We start from the raw sequence: 17,463 nt of genomic DNA on the forward strand, positions 1-17,463 counted from the left end.
TTACCAGCCTCGCAGTCTGGTTATCACAAACTTGGATGCAAAGTGACCTGCAGTTCCATGTTGCAAGTATCCAATCATAGTCCTTTTGTCTCCGCCTACTATTTTCCTAACGTACAACGAATATACGTTGAATCCGTGGGATCGCATACCTCGTCTAATTTAACAAAGTATGATGAATGAAAAGTTAGACGAGTTATACGATCCCGCAAAAAGGTTATCTTCCATTTAATTCCACTTAATTAGTGTTGGTATTCATGACAGATACGTATTTCGACTTCAATGTGCAGTCTTCATCAGTGTCATTCCCTCTAACGGGGGTCTATGCATTCGATCCATAAACATGGGGATCAGACGCTGTTTTGAGCAGTCCCTAAAGTGGAAAAAAAAGACGGTCGGATGGGCTGCACTCTCTGGAGAGCTGGAGAGCTACCCTGCAGTACTCATGGGACCGGACACACAAAACTACAATTGTCAATGGAACATTTTACCATATTTGACTTGTGGTCCACTGAGAACACACTCAGAAATGACGAGAAAAAAAAAGTAGAAAATCTAACACCTACAAGATTATGCAAATAAAAAGACTGCTATTCGATAACCGTTGAAAACGTTAGCGTTAACTTTTGCAATGGTGGATTTGCATTGTAGACGCTACACCGTTTGAAAAATTCATCTAAATTTCTGCGAGATATAGCGCACATACAATTTATCCGATATCTCGTGTAAATTTTAGTGCAATATCGCATAAATTAGCAATATTGTATGCGAGTTTGTAAACGATTTCGCTGTTTATGTCAAGCATACCTCAAAATTAAACGAAGGGAGATTTTACGCGATAGTTAAAATTCAGATTTTTTTTGTGCATCAACAATTATCAATTAACAACACTGAAAAAAAAACATTTAAATTTAGAATGCTAGTAAAAATAGCATTACATAAGCCTATATATTCTTAAAACTGTCACACTCGCTATCGCTACACCCAACCAGCGAGCTACAAGAGTTGGCTGTGGAGACCGAAAAATGTGGAGGTTAGGATGGGTAAAAATAACTTCATCATTGGAAGGAATAAACATGACAACGAAGTTGAATTTGTATATTATACGAATAAGACGTAATAATAGCATTGATTAGATTAATGAATTTAGATAATTAGATTGCTTAGATGACAGGAGAAACGAATGTTTCTTATCATTTATGAAAGATGTGTTTTATATACGATATTGATTTTTACGAAATGGTTTTCATAGAAATAACAAAAATATATTTTCAGTGTAGTAATCTACAAGTAAAACAAAAATAAGAGAATGAAAAGTGGCTTATGGTAACCTTTGTGCGAGTTATTTCAGTTAAAATCAAGTTGCTGCATTTTCTCGTGTTTTTTTTTTTTTTTTTGTGTACGTAGGAGATATCTGAGCTGATAGCGAAGCCTTTCTGAAATCATGGACTTCTATGAGGCTCACTTAACTTTTCTTATGTTTACACAGCTTTTCTGAGATTCCCTAAAATTTTCATGAAGTTCTTTTACGTTTATCTGAACTTATCTAGAGATCCATTGAGACAATTATGCTTAAAAGGGCAGTAAATTACTTTAAGGTTCCCTAGATTACAATATAGTTCATTGCGCTACTCTTAATTTCGCAGATTGTTAAATACACTGATCTTTGTTAAAATATGCGACATTCGGCAAAGATATTGTGCTGTTTCATTTTTCATTCAGAATACAATCTTCTGATATGACGAGTCGGAGTCGGAGTCGATATAATTTCTCCGACTCCAACTCTGACTCCTCAGGTTACAACATTCCTTCCGGCTCCCATTACACATACCTGTTTTCCAAGTCACAGAATCTTGAAAACTATTCATAGATCTAGAACTCGAAAACAATTGCCTCATTTACATGAACTTGGTCAAATTCCGTGATCATAGTTTTTTACAAGCCTCAGAGTATTCTTTTTTTCTTTTTCTTTTCAACAGCGGGATTATGCAATTCTAAATTTTAAAATTATGTTAATCTTAGTATGAGATATTACAGAGCTACTGAAGTTTGAACATTCAATTTATTTTCTCTTGCCCCCACAGTAGCTTAAAATTTGCAGATTTATATGATATTGCGCAAAAAATTACATTAATTATCATGTAAAGTTAAGCCAAATCCAGCGTAACCTATGTGTGCGAATGAAATTATCATTAACTATTTAAACTTATGTGTTTCAAAATGAGGTCCGCGCTGGTCCGGTCTTGGATTTTTTTGGGTTGAAAAATGTTTTGACTTTCCCGGATATGGTTATCTTTACTATAGATTTTTTCAGCCGTACACAGCAAAAAAATAATTTTGATATCACGCAAAGTGGATGCACTACAATCATGTTGAAAATATGGTGTAATATTACTTGCTAAAAAGGACAAAATTATCATTAATACAATGCATGAACTGACATTACGCTGCTTTTACTGCATTTGTTTATTTATGTGGTCATAAAAATTACATGAAATTTTCAACATGATTGTAGTGCATCCACTTTGATGTGATATCAAAATTATTTTTTTGCTGTGTAGGCTGGTTCATCTCTTCGAAGACATAGAGCATGATTGTACCTGCCACTTCATTATTCTAATCATGATGTAGACTACCAGTAAACACATCAGGAAATTCATTTTTGGACCTGGAAAATCAGGTAGTCTCAGGGAATTTCATTCAAAATCAGGGAAATATTGACAGAAACGTATTAATATGTTTGATTGACTTCACTAGTTTCAAACAAGTTATTTACTGGATTCAGTTTGAGGACGGTTGTCATTTCAAATTTTAAATAGAGTTTCAAACTTGTGGTTGCTCAATGCTTGATGATGGCAATTCGTGCAAAAATTACTCAAATAAAGAGGTATTTCGATGATTTTGGGCCTAATATAAATTCAGCTCCCACTGGGTGTTGGCACATTCATGAGTTGTACTGGGATCCTGAGGGTTGATTAAAATACATGTTCATAGACGCTAGACGTTGTTAGTTGTTGCAAAATTTAACCTTTAAATGGGTAATAGATATTACAACCTAATAGCGTCTGAAAAAAATTAACCTTTGAGTAGATTGGAGCGTCAGCTCTATCAAGCTGTGTCCAACAAAAATCAACCCTTTGAGCGCATAGCAGCGCATAGCAGCACATTCGAGTAAATGCAAGAATGGTTAATAGTTAAGAGCAGAGGATGATTTTTTCTGAATACATGTAGTTCTTGTTCCTTATTGTGTTCTTAATAACCTAATTACTTCAGATAATCAACTAAATGAAAGTTGGATGTAGTAGTACTTTTATGACATACATACACAAGCATTGCCTTAAAAGCATAGAGTGGATTTGATGAGTATTCTAGGTCTTCATTTTAAACATGGTTAGCTCGGAAAATTAGGTTCTCAGTAAATTTGTACTATTGTGATTGTCCTATTGCAATTGATATGGAATTGTCTTACAGAATTTTAGAAACGAAAGTGCTATTTTTATAATTCTCCATCGGAGGAATCCGTCCACAAATTAGTGTTTCTTGCGGAGCTGAATCTCAAAATATGTTTAAGGGATAAATGTATAATGGGATTAGGATGTCCCTAGAGTTGAGTTCGAAAACAATCAGAAAAGAACTGGTAATGGTAAGAACATGGTTATGCCAAGGACCTCTTCTCGTATCATGGAGTAAATCGAGGTATGAAACGGATAATAAACTTGCTGAAAACTTTAAGCGATTAAGTAAGCCTTTTATGTATATTTATATCGAGATGGTTACGGTTACCAGTGCTGAGATTTGTCATTGTCATTGACAGACTTTTGCGCGATATTGACAAAATTGTTTTTCACATAGTCAATGATAGACTTGATCCTCAAAAAAATCTTTGTCAAAATCTCATTCATTTTTTCGTCAATGACAAAGATTCACCTGGTAACAGAAAGTGAAATTTCTTGCATTCTGAGACACATTATTGTTATCCAAGCGGTTCAGGACGTAGATGCTTATTCACTTTAATGGCTCCATGTAATTGTTTTGCTCAAGCCATTTAATTTCATTTCAAATTTAGCTAATAAACAAATCAGCACATGTTCGTCACTGACAAAAATGCTACTGACAATTGACATGGTTTGCCTTGACGATGACTGTTAGCTCAAACGAGTGACCAAAGCAGAATTTTGAGTATCACCGTGTATTGTCGAAATTTTGCAGCACTGACGGTTACTGCTTGAACTGATCACCTGGTGCTTATCAAGCTTAAAATATGAGAATTTAGAAAAAAAAATGGTGCCTTCCCGTATTTGGAAACACGTGATTTCTGTCTTTTTTGCATTACAAAAATGTATTGAATCCTATATTCAATTTGAGATTGTACTGGACCATTCTTCAATAGGTTCAATGATCAATCTATTTTTACATCTAAATATTAGACTTGTAATTAATCACTTAGTCGAGCAGTTTTAAGATGATCTTCTACCAGAGATTTTAAGAATTTTTCAGTTTTGGCATAATTCTTCTCGAAGCTCAGTAAGTTTTTTTTTATTATTGAGCTCGAGTGCGAATAGTGTGAGTTTTTTTTTAATTCTTAAGCTCGAGTACTATACCATTTATATTAAAATGCACGAATGATGTGATGGTAAAAAAAATACAATTGTCCACATGTCTTAAAACCTGCCGAAGTGGAAATGTGCTTTTACTCAGTCAAGACCCCAGCTATATCCGCCAATGCAAATGACAGTCTAAAAATGATGATACCTATTAATGATGTGTGAAACAAATTTCTTTCTAGTATGCACAATGTAGGATAATCTCCACTCACTCCACTCAATCTATTTTCCTAAAGTAGGTTTAGAGCACCAATCAACATTATCCTGCAGACGTAGATTTAGATGGATAATCCTTTTAGTCACCAATTCTTACATCCGTAGCTTTAACAGCAACTGAAAATACACGTGTTGAACCGTACCTGTAGAACAATCCTATTCACCATTGAAAGTGCATCTCGCAATTCGCTCTTCTTTTCTATTCGTTTACTTACAGTTGAATGGTTCAGTGAAACCAATACCACCGCCACGAGATCATCTGCGAATAGAGAAAGATGGTCGCCTAACGAATCGCGCCCCGGTGCCGGCGCCACAAGTGCCAGACCGCAAGGTGGTGCCAACGACTCCCCAGCAACACATTGGCCAAGTTGTGGAACCGACACCCGATCAACTGAATAGCATCAAGAAATTCGAGGTAGGTTTTTTTTTTAGTTTTTGAGCTTTTCTCAAACAGTGTACGAACAATTCCAACCCGTATGACATGTAGAGTGAATTGGAAGAAAATACGCAAGGGTCCATTTCTTGGAAGGATCATTCAGAAAACTGAAATGATAAATCAATGTCAGTGAAGAGGTCATCGTCGAATAGAAGAGATTAATATTATTTTCTAAAATTGTTGAAGGCAAACTTTACAATCATTAACAAAAAAAAATATTCCACAAAATTTGGAACCATTTGTAATTCATGTTTCAATTGGAAATTTGAATTCTCACATGGCACCACTTCGAAAAAGAACGAAAAAAAAAATAATGGTTGATGGCCAAATTGCAATTTTTTTTAAACAATTTTTGAAGTACATTACTTGTATGCGTCCGTTATCAAACTTATCAAATATCACGGACATCGGTACAATATTACTAATTGTTCAGTGAAAGCTTAATGATAAAAGCTATGTTTGCTGCCAATCAGTTTTGTTGAGTTTTTTGATTGTCAAGAAAATTACATGGTATAAATTTTTATTGCTTTGTTTATTTCTCTCTATTTCATGCATCAGAAAAATGTATTTCTTGTACCTATATGAGAACAATATTGGATCTTATGGGAACATTTTTTTATTTAGAAAATTACCAAGTTTTAATGCTTGAAAACCTGCGAGTAACCACAGTAGTCGACACATTTCCTGTTATAATTAGCAGCTTTTGTTCTTAAAATTCGTAACACAGGCAGTCAAAATACAGTACCTACCGAACTAAAGTGTCTATTTCAAATGTATATTTCTCTATTTTGTTAGATCATCAGTTTCCATAGCAATTGAAAATAAACAATCTCGATGGTCAAGAGAGATAAGTCAAAATAATTGTATAACAAAAATGCTACGGTCGACACCGTTTGTTATCTGCACTGATGTATAATTTATCACTATGGATGAAACGAACAAAAGAATTCATTGCACAGCTCACTTCTTTGGGAATAGCACCTCCAAAAATGTAATTGTATTCCACAAACATTTCACGACTGCCAAGATCTAATTCAATGATCGCCGTGTCCAGTGAGTTGTTTGGTTACTCATTTTTTTTTCGGTGACATAATTAAAGTGCTACTACAATGAACTAGTTTCAGAGAAGTCAGTCTAACATTATCTTCAGCATTGATGCAACAGTGCACCGACGAAGCCTACTGTTCCATCTCTACCAGCTCATTTGCATAAATAGGCCACCCATCACTGGGACGCTTAATGATACTCAAGGGCTCTTCCTGTTCATATGGTTGCCTTTCTCTCGCCGTTTTTATTTTTGTTAGTGTAAATGTTTCACGCTTTCGTTTGTTATTCTTTCCCACTTGAACTTAACTGGAGGGAGAAGGAATGTAAAAGGTGTAAAATAAAAATACAATTAAACCGTCTGCCAGGGCAGGAACACTGTCTGTTGGAGATGGTGCTGGTGCTCATTTGTTTTTTGCTCGACCAATTCACCGAGGCCTAAGGTTGGAACAAAAGTGAGTTTAGTGCAGTTAATGTGACGTAGCTGTTAATATTTTTTTAATCGCTTTAACATTCTTGGGTTATTTTTGACTTATCCGGGGGTGAGATTTGAACTCGTAACTTTAGCGTGAGAGGCATGGATGCCAACCACTACGCCGGGGTCGCCCCGTTATTAAATTACGTATTTTATGTTACTTATTTACACTTTTGAAAAGCATTTTTGAAATTATTTAAAGTCAAGCCAAAGCCTAAATGTCACGAGTTCAAATCTCATCTCCGAACTATTCACAAATGGCCCAAAAGTGTTAAAGAGACTCTAATAAAAAAAATATCATGTTCTCAGCCTTAGACATATTTTCAATACTTTGGGACGATTCCGGATATACCAATTGCTATAAATTTGATGAGAAAGGGAAATAATTTATTAATTGTTAAATCTTCGATAAACAATGTACATACTACTCACCCCAAGGTACTAAATTCTATTTAAAGCGTGCTTTTGGTAATCACTAAATCTGATTATTTATTGAAATCATTGAAAGCTTGCAATCAAGCGTCAAAAAAATTTTTGAAACCATAATCTGTCCGGTGGGTAGGTACAGCGACAAGTTGTGAGCAGCTGCAAGGGTGAAACGTAAAAAGGGAACATCCTGTAGAAGTTGAGGATAATCTATGTTACAGACTTGTTACGACAAAGCGGATTTCACGATTTTTGCGAATTTCGCCGTTTTCGCGAATTTGTTATCAGACTTCTTATGGCGCGGATTTTGTCCGGATCATATCATATCATTATCATAATTTTCAGGCGCAAATTTGGCACGGATTTGCATATCAGATTCGTTCTGATGCGAATTTGATGCTTTTTTAATTTAAAGTTCATGTTGATTTGGTGAGATTTTGATTAAAAGTTCGCGCGTATTTAACGAGGATTTTATTTCAAATCTCTCGTAACAACCCTGATGTTGCCATGCGTAAGTCGAAAATAACTAGTTGCTGATTATTTGTGCACCTGGCAGGCAAGGTGAATCATGTTGATACTCATGCCGTTCATCAATAGTTCATTGATATCGTTTTGTTGAGCGAGGCAGTCAAGTTTGGTCGTGACTGTTCAGGTCGTTAGCTTGCATGCAGAAATACGAGGGCACATATCGTTAAAGAAAAAACAAAGATCATGCGGCAAAGCACACGTCCTTGCGGTGCTCCTGAAGTAGTTATGAAGGCTGTCAAACGTGTGGAATTGATCAAATTGAAGGACTGGGGGTCGATCAGGTAAGAAAGAATCCACTCAACTAACCAAATTTGGAATCGAATGACTGCATACACGTGAGGCACAATATTGAATACATTTGACACACACTTGCCATCTGTGCCCGGAATACGATTGGTCGACTGCTGCGACTTAATGATCTTCCAAAATGGTTATGGGATTTACTCCAGATTCCCTTGCGTTCGGTGAACGTATTCCTCGTTGCAAAACTTTAAAAGTTCGTTGTATCTCGTTTCAGTTAATAGGAGACTGTGTATATTTGGGTGCTTCAAAAGTGAAGATTTTGCTCCACCCCACTCAATCAATTTTAAATCACGGCCTGATCATTCTCTCAAAATTTTAGCTCATTTGGTTTTGATCTCATACTTCACTGGCCCTTGAAGTTTATATGGGAATGACTATGGGAAAAGTTAACTTTGTGTTCTTATAATCCTAGCCTATTTCCATAATAATTTACGGGTATGAGCTACAACTTTTTTCAAGAACACTGATTGAACTTCATGATCTTTAGTTAATAATTGATTTCGAAATTGATAACTTTCTGATATGATCAATCGACTGCTTTCATCTTGCAGTATTATATAGTAGCCAGGGTTTTTATCAATGTTGCTAGCTGAGCAGATGATGGAGCCTGCCAGAAGAATATTGTGCTTCTAGAGAACTAGTTCCGTTTTACGGATTAATTCAAAGAAGAAGAATTTCCACCGCAGGTGTCATATTGACCTTTCTGGCGTTTATAACACGCACCCTTGCGTAATACCATTTTCAAGTGCGAAGTTTGTTATCCTCACTTTCGCTTCAGCCAAAAAAATTGATTTGTTATTGTTATCCTCACGTAACTTTAAGCATTTGAGAAATAACTGTAGATACACACAACATTTGAATTCATACCAATGAGTTTTATCATTGAAAGTCCGAAAAGAGCAGCAATTATTTATCTTTTCGATTTTGTGACGCAAAAATGAGAACAGCTTTTTGCGTGAAAAAAATCTGCTGTGTTTTACGTACCTCTAGGAACCTCAATTGTTTTCTATTGTGGACCGTACACGATTGCTTTTATTGACAATAATCGTATTGTCAATACATTTTATATTGACGTCAATACATCGGTATTGACAATATTTCTGTATTCACATCATCAATATTACTGTCAATACTTGTAAGTATTGACAATATTTCTTACCGTGTGGGGTTCACTTATCAGTTGCTTCAAACCCTCAGCTTCAAACCATATTTCAAGAGCCACATGTGAAACGGACATACAAGCTTTTTGTAAATAAACCTTTGTATGTCATTTTCTCGCCAACCGAGGGCAATGCAAACCAACAACATCATCGGGAAGAGGAAAATTTCCCCTACCCGGTGATGTTGATGATTTGCGTTGGTGTCATAACTACTAGTAATGAGACAAGGGCATAAGAAGGTTTGTTTACAAAAAGCTTGTATGCCCCTTTTACATGTTGTTCTTGATTTCGTCAATTGAGTGCAGAGTTATTAACAAATGCAATTTGAGCAAAAAATTGAGCATGCCGACCGTCAAGGTGAGGTTTGGCTGATGTTTTGAGTTGAGTGGAAGATGAAACTCGCAACAACTGAGGATAGTTTTATAGGAGTTTTAACGAGAATCCAAGAGAATTCAATCATATTTAAAACGGTATTTTGAGACAAATTATAACGATATTTTACGGAGCAGAAATTATCAAAAATTTAGGGGGAATTCTGAGAATGAAAAAGAAAATGTTCTAATGATAATTACAAGAAAATCTTGACAAAAACTCCAAGGGAATACTGAAAAGAGTTCTTTTATTGAAAATTCTTTTATAAAAGCAAAGGGAATTTCAATATGATAATAATTTTGAATTTCAATATGATAATAATTTCGAACGAATTCTAAGACGAATTCCAGCTCGGAGTATAGTTTCTTGTGAATCTAGAGGAAGATTCCAAGATAGAAGTCTCTTCATCGTGATTCTCAATAAACTAAACTCAAAATAGGAGAGTATCAAAGAACTTTTGGAAACATTCCAAGGATACTTTTGAAAATAAACTAATTGAAATGATTTAAAATTTCCAAGAACCGAATTTAGACGAACTACTTAGGACAAGAAGAGTCTTTGGACAATTCAAAGATAATTCTGGAATAATGACTATGTACTATGAAATTAAAAAACACTTTTAGCACATTTTAAATGTTTGGTCTTTGGAATTCTTGAAAATGAGGTTTTGTAGACATCAACTTAAAAAGCATGCTACAAGTTTTATGAACAGACTTATAAAAGGGATTCAAACTCAAAACTGCAAAAAAATAATACTGTAGCTCAATTTTCAACGATATTTGAAAAATATAATAGACACCGTCTCTCCAACAAGAGGTTGTGCTGACTGAACCACTTTACACTAGACAACGGACAACGCACAACATCCAGTAGACCAGTAGGTAAATTTTCGGGTTGCGGAAAGTTCCATCGGCTGGAGTGAGATTCTAACCCTCATTTTGTGGCACTCACATTATGCCTAAACGACAGGCGACGCCGTTAACCGCAAGACCACGAACATTTCGTGAAATTTTTAATACAAATTCGTTCAGGTTTAGTATACGAGTTTGTTTAAGAAAATTCACGAAATGTCATTGAAAATGAAATTACAGCAAGTTTTTTAAAACAACTAATGGGAAATCATAATCTATGGAAAAGATTTAAATAATTAAAACTAGACAATATGCGTTTAAAAAGTATGAGCGACAAGAAAAAGAAAAAAAAACTCGTATTCTTTAAAATTAGTTTTGTAATTATAAAATAGGGGAAATGGATGTAATGTCGGCCTAAATACGCCTAATTTGTGCCCATGCATAAATTCAGCAATTGCATGAGCATGAGCATGAGCATGATTGACTGCCCATGGTTGCTACTCTATTATTGCCAGACCAGCTGTAATAACACAGAGAACCAATAGACGATGCTTGGGACTAGCAATCATCCTCAATGTGTAAAAACTGGTGATCTCAAACTAGGCAATACCAGCGCCGGCCGCGCCCGAACACAGGTCAAGAAAGGAAGGGGTAGGAATGTGTTGACGTGACACTCACTTTGATGGAAGCCGAGCACACCTCTGCACTTCCACGAGGAATCACTGGGATATTGGGTAATAGGGTTGGGTTTGCAGCAGGGTTCGTTTTGGTAAACGATAAGCTGAATTGATGTCCTAACAATCATATAACGCGAAGGAGCTTGGGATTGAACCCACGGTCTTCTGCTCAGTAAGCAAAAACGTTTGCCATTAGGCAGACGAGCTCCTTTTTAATCATCGAGTTGCTGTTGTTACCATGTAGTCATGTTAACAAATAAAACGATTGACGAATCTTAAATGTGGATGGACTTGAGATTAGACTCATGATGTTCTGCTCAGTAAGCAAAACCGGTTGTTCTAAGGCCACCAAGCCCCTCATATCACATTGTAGCGTTACTCAAGTTTTATAACTATTCAAACCCGGCACCGACGGCAACGAAAAGTTTTTTACAAATACGCGATAAACAAGCGATCTTACCATACATTTTTAATATGAAATGACCTGGGACCGCATTTTTCTGCTCAGTAAGCAAGCCATTGCAACCAACGATCATTGAAATCCTTAAACTAAAAGTTACGAAAGAAGCCTTCATTAAGATCCACTTTCACGCGACGTTAAATGTTTCGATTTTCTCTTTACGCATGGTTCAGGAAATCATAACAAGCTATGACCCACGTGACGATTGTTTAAGACCTGGTTAAACAAGCTATTCAAATGAAATTAGGTTCTCGTATTTCACTTGGCATGTACTGAACAACAGAAATACGCGATAATTCATATTTTCAGCGGTTGATGTTTAATTTTAAATATACCAACGGTACTGACTACGACGGCGCCTACGACAACGACAACAGCGAATTTGTAACTTACCATTTGTCTAGGATAAACACCTTTGCCCGGCACCTCCTCTGGTTCTTCATGTCCGCTGTCTGTCACTGTTTGCAAAATATCTAATATCAATTACCTTTGTTGTAATACTTCCTGTATTGCCATGGTCATCTTGAAGGAGGTCCAGTGCTTTCCCCAGGAACCCTTCACGGCCACCAACTACTGCCCGTCCAGTCTTGGGCGTATCCAGCGAGGCATCCGTCAGATTACTTACAATCTCCGGCACTCAATGCAAATCGCAGGCACACTTACGCTAGTTACAAAAAAAAACACACACACACACCCGTGCAAAGAAACGGATCAAATAAACGTCACTCTCGCGAAAGCACACCCATCGTCGTCGAACGGCAAAAAAAGGAATCGGTGGGAAATTTTGTGATACGGATTTCCAAAATCAACCGGGAATGCACGAATTTCACCACACCCAACTACGAAACACGTTCAGAAGCACTTTTGGTACACTTTCGCTCGAAAACACTTAATTATTTTTTTTCAAAAATAGTTGCGAGTGAACCAACATCATCACCGCGTAAATAAACTAAAATTAAAATTATCGCTCGCGATGCCACAAATTTCTGGACCGGGAAAAAAAATCAAACAACGCAGATAGCGTCAAATCTTCTGTTGCTTCCATAAATTCAGCAATCGACTAAATATTCAATAGGGACCAAACATATCCATTAGTACCGTCCCGATGACGCGTTCATCTAGATAAAATTGATAAATAGCAGATTTTTAGCGATGGGCCCAATCTTAGATCCATGGGCCAACATGAGAGCCATTTCCCCTAAATAATAAATTTACTGACAATGAAACGTTATATTGATTATGAGCGATCAAACGTGTTACATTTTTTGAAAGTACTCGAATTTTTCTCAATACTGCATGAAAAACACTAATAACAATTTTTTTAACGGCTCATGAATTTCAGAAATTTTAAACAAGAAATAATATGACATGTTTCGGCCTAACTACACATTCAGCAATCTCTTATTCAATAAACAACAGCTGTTTTTTTTTTAAATAAATTTCCACTTCCATGTTAAGCCACAATTTAATGTAAAATTCGAGGCAAATAAAAGGATCTTTCAATGGTTTCATGTAAAACTAAGGTTCTAATGCTGTATGTTTCCCAGTTCTTACCTGTGTACGGGGAGACGTAATTTATTACTGTCAGATGCTAACGGATACGAAGTATTTAAATTTAATTAAAATTCCCAATTTTTCACAAATCATTAGTTCTACAAATTTTCGTGGAAACATTAACCAGATTATATTTTTTATGGATTGATGATCTTTTCTCCTTTTTATCTTATCATTTCACTTCAAAACGTTCATGAGATATGATTTTTTAAAGTTCGTGATGTCCAAGAAATTCCGAAAACATCAACTTATATATCCCGGAAATTTGCTGATTGTCCATGCAATTATCCCCCACCGTAAAAATTCTGGTGGGAATCATTTTTCAGGTTATATCTTTAATTGTTTATGAGAAAGTTTGAACATACTGAGAGGTAAGCGAAATTTGCGAAAAATCTAAGGGCACCGGTGGGATTCGAACCCACAATTCCCATTCAGTACACGGGTGCATTGCCAATTATACAACGGTGGACCTATTTGGTCTACGGATGTATTTGGCTAATGACATTAGAGTTTCGAATCCGTTTCCCACCCTAGTCTTTTTGCGCAAGCGTTCTCTAATACACAACAATCGTCTATTACCGACGATATGTGCTTGTACCGCAACCACTCAGTATCAGTCGATGTGAACAAACACAGCTCATTTTGTTGCACATCTTACATGCTGAAGTATTATTTTTAATTGATTTCTGAGATTAATATCTTCTTCTTTCTTCGATGCTTGGTTCATGTTTTAAAGTACGCGATGTCCGGGAAAATCCGAAAACTACAACTAAAATTTTCCGGTCAGTGTTCACTCGGCTGTCGACAAAAGCAGGCCACTCTCGATGTGTGCTACGCGATCGTCTGTTTTATCGGCAGCAACCATTGTGTGGTCCTCCTCATTGTTCTTCATCAGCAGTTCTTTCGGTCGATGCGTCGTCGACTTTGGAAAGCAACCGTTTCGTGATGAGTGTATGAGTGCTGACCACGTTTTGCGTCAATTGCTGCAATGGACGCGCTCTGACCCTCGTTCCCTGACCCAATTTGTCATACAATGAATCTACTGGAAGCGGCTCCAGTTCTGATGGAGGAGGCTTTTTGGATAGCGGAAGATAAAGTGTTTATTGTGTTCCCGCATAAACGCGAACCATCACATGACCTTACCGATAATGGTTATAAATTGTTTATAATCCCTGCTAAACTTCAACTGAAATGGTTATGGAACTTTACATGAACGTTTGTGTGATAAGTTTTAGTTTTTTGGAAGCGGACCTTACAAATAATGGGTCCAAATTCTTGTTTTCTCCATACATTTTCGGAAAGAGAACTATATTAGAACGTTTTTACTTATGGTTTGAGAACATTAATGGTTATGGTTATGGTAGTCAGTAAGGTCCATTAATGGTTTTGTATTATCACTCAACTTTACGTGAAATATATCGTGAATTGGTAATCAGTAATTTACAGGCAACCAATTCGCGATATATTCCACATAAAGTTGATCGATGTTACAAAACCATTCATGGACCTTACTGGTTACCATAACCATTGCCATTAATGTTCTCAAACCATAAGTTAAAAGGTTTTAGTATAGTTTTCTTTCCGAAAATGTATGGAGAAAACAAGAATTTTGAATGGTAATGGTTCTTAACAACCCATTATTTGTAAGGTCCACTTCCAAAAAACTATAATACTTAAGGTTAAAACTTCATCATTTAACGTTCATGTAAAGTTCCATAACGGCGCCGGTGGTGTAGTGGTAAGCGTGATTACCTCTCACCCCAGAAGGCCTGGGTTCAATCCCAGTCGGCGCCGCCGGGATGTTCTGAGGCATAACATCTCTAATCACGCCTTCCTTCGGATGGGAAGTAAAGCCGTTGGTCCCCGGTTCATGAGTTGATGGGTCGATAGGTAGGGTCCAGGTGTGGGAGCTGCCTTCCTGGCACGTCGGTAGCATTGGTGCTCAGCACGGAAAACAAGATCGACGGAAAAAACAAACCAAAGAAAAAAAAAAAAAAAAAAAAGGTAAAGTTCCATAACCATTTCAGTTGAAGTTTAGCAGAGATTATAAACAATTTTAACCATTTTAGGTAAGGTTTATGTTATGGTTCGCGCTTATGCGGATTGTACCTTTTGACTATAGTGTTAAGATGTATTGTGTAGTGACCAAGAATCCTCGGCTCTGTAAAGTTAATTCGGTTGAGCCTTATCAAATAAATTAATAAACAAAAAAAAATCTAAAATTTTCTAAGAAAAATAACTACCCAGATTTCTTTTAATTTTTTTTTTCGTTCATTTGACGTAGAGTTTAATACGTATGGGTAATATTTTATATAATTCTGAGATCGTTTGGTCCATTTTGTCCGATAATAAAACAAAATCCCCTGTAGCGTACAAGCAAGTTTTTCAAAAATGAATATTTTCGAATAAATTCTTCATGGGATGATTTTGTAGCCACAGTGCAATTGGGGAAACAAATTTTGTTTGAAAATTTTAGCTGACTTAAGAAGATGAATATTATTATAAAAATATCCGACAACCACATTCCAGAATCTGTTCATGAAGTGAAACATTGCAAATTATGTATACTTTTTATGCAAATCTATAATGCATTTCCTAGTTCGGTGTACCATTCAATTCGTATTATGTGATCTTAATAACTGAAAATTACCATCAAAACAATTATAAACAATTCAATCATCTTTTGAACCATGTACCAAAGTCATGTCTTGAATTAAAACCCGTTAATGAATTAAATTTTATTGCTGCACCTAGAAGCTTCGGTACTCCATTTATCGCATTACTAAACGCACCTTCTCTTGGAAACGTGCTCAAAAGCGCAAAGGTGTCTCCACTGTAAACAAAACAAACTCACCTGAAGCTACGAACAAACACATACGCAGTTACGCTTTCCATCGCCGGTCACTATAGACCGCTTACTTTGATACACATTGAATCATTCATAACTTGATTGATAAAATATGTTTTACGAAACACAATCAAGCAACCCGCTCGTTGCATGCTTTGGTTGGTAGGCACTGTTGCATTGTATTGGTCGTAGAATTGCAAGGTGTACTTTTGGGCTACCCCACCTCCGCCCACGTTTGGACGTTCCTTTTCCATCACCCATACCAAACATGATCAGGTGTTGGTTGGTTGGCTCGCGCGCGTGGTATTGCGCGTAGAAACCCCCTTTACAACAACGACGAAGGCGCGATGACCCAGTCGTACAGTCAGTCGCGGAATCGGGGGAACAGAGGCACAAATATTTCCGTGGAGAACTCACTTATTTACATTTTTATTTTCCTACGCCCATAAGTGCTATCCACGGGCCAGACTAGCGCGACTCGACTTCTATCTGTTTTGCTGCCCAACAGAAGCAGTAAGTCCAGTTTTCAGTTTTCGTCGCGATTGTCGTCTGGTCACTTTTCTTCCGATCATCCGCTAGCAGTGGACGTGTGTTTTGAGACTTTTGTGAAGAGAAGAAAGCGAATTGAGCAGAAGGAAATTTGATTTGACTCACTTTCTATTCGTTTGTTCTAGTTCGAATCCGATTTTACCTTCGGTTCTGTTAATACTCGATCAAAGTACGTAATCCGTATCGGTAGTGGTGTTCGGAATTGTTATCAGAGTGGACTAATTCAATTACAAGTCACGCGTGTAAAACAAACAAAACCCAACCTCCAACGTCAGCTGGAATGTGCAACCTGTATTACATGTTCTGCTTGAAAGGGCACCTCAAAATTACATGTTTGGTGTAATTAAATTAATGCTGAGAAAGAAAACACTTGGATCGTTGATAGGCTCAAAACAGGCGCATGGAATTTAGTTTATCTAGTGTGAAGATTTTTTTGTGTGTGCTACATATCCAGATTAAGCGATAGAGAAAAAAAAGTGGCGCTCTATTGTTGTTTCTACATAGGCAGTAATTCAATTATATACCTGCAATATTGATGTCCAATATGACTGGTGTGTTTATGGAGCTTTAAGTGCATTCGAAGATATAAGCAACAACACTTGATTTGGCATTGGAAATTCTACTGCTAGACACTGACGTCACCGGAATGACATTCACAATTCACAAATACCCACAAATCGATGTGGTCATCTTTAAATGGAAAAGGAAGGAATTTTTGAACTGATTAACCACATACGATCGTGTGATAAAATTCAATGTCACGATATATTATTTATATTTTACGATGTGTTTTAAGTCGCTAAAATGACAACTGAATTTTCTAGTATCGAAGAGTCAACTATGGAATTTTATGAGTTGCAATGAACACGTTCACATTTGTTTGATATTCGATTGGCACCTAAGATGTCAATACGGTATTCCTGAAAAACCTTTTGACGATGATGTCTCATTAGCATATTGGAT

The 17,463-nt window shown here is 36.6% G+C and overlaps 1 protein-coding gene across 2 annotated transcripts in view; it reads left to right on the forward strand.

The window, feature by feature from the left end:
* Window positions 1–17,463, forward strand: part of sdt (stardust) — a 128,354-nt gene that overhangs the window by 94,412 nt on the left and 16,479 nt on the right. For both annotated transcript variants that reach the window (XM_065232815.1, XM_065232816.1), the window contains exon 8: window positions 5,035–5,232. In XM_065232815.1, the coding sequence (XP_065088887.1) occupies window positions 5,035–5,232 (198 nt within the window). The remainder of the gene's footprint in view (window positions 1–5,034; window positions 5,233–17,463) is intronic.

The sequence above is a fragment of the Ochlerotatus camptorhynchus genome, unplaced genomic scaffold (genome assembly GCF_037179485.1).
Source record: "Ochlerotatus camptorhynchus isolate MF236.1 unplaced genomic scaffold, CSIRO-AGI_Acam_v1.1 ptg000375l, whole genome shotgun sequence".
In the NCBI taxonomy this organism is placed as follows: Eukaryota; Metazoa; Arthropoda; class Insecta; order Diptera; family Culicidae; genus Ochlerotatus; species Ochlerotatus camptorhynchus.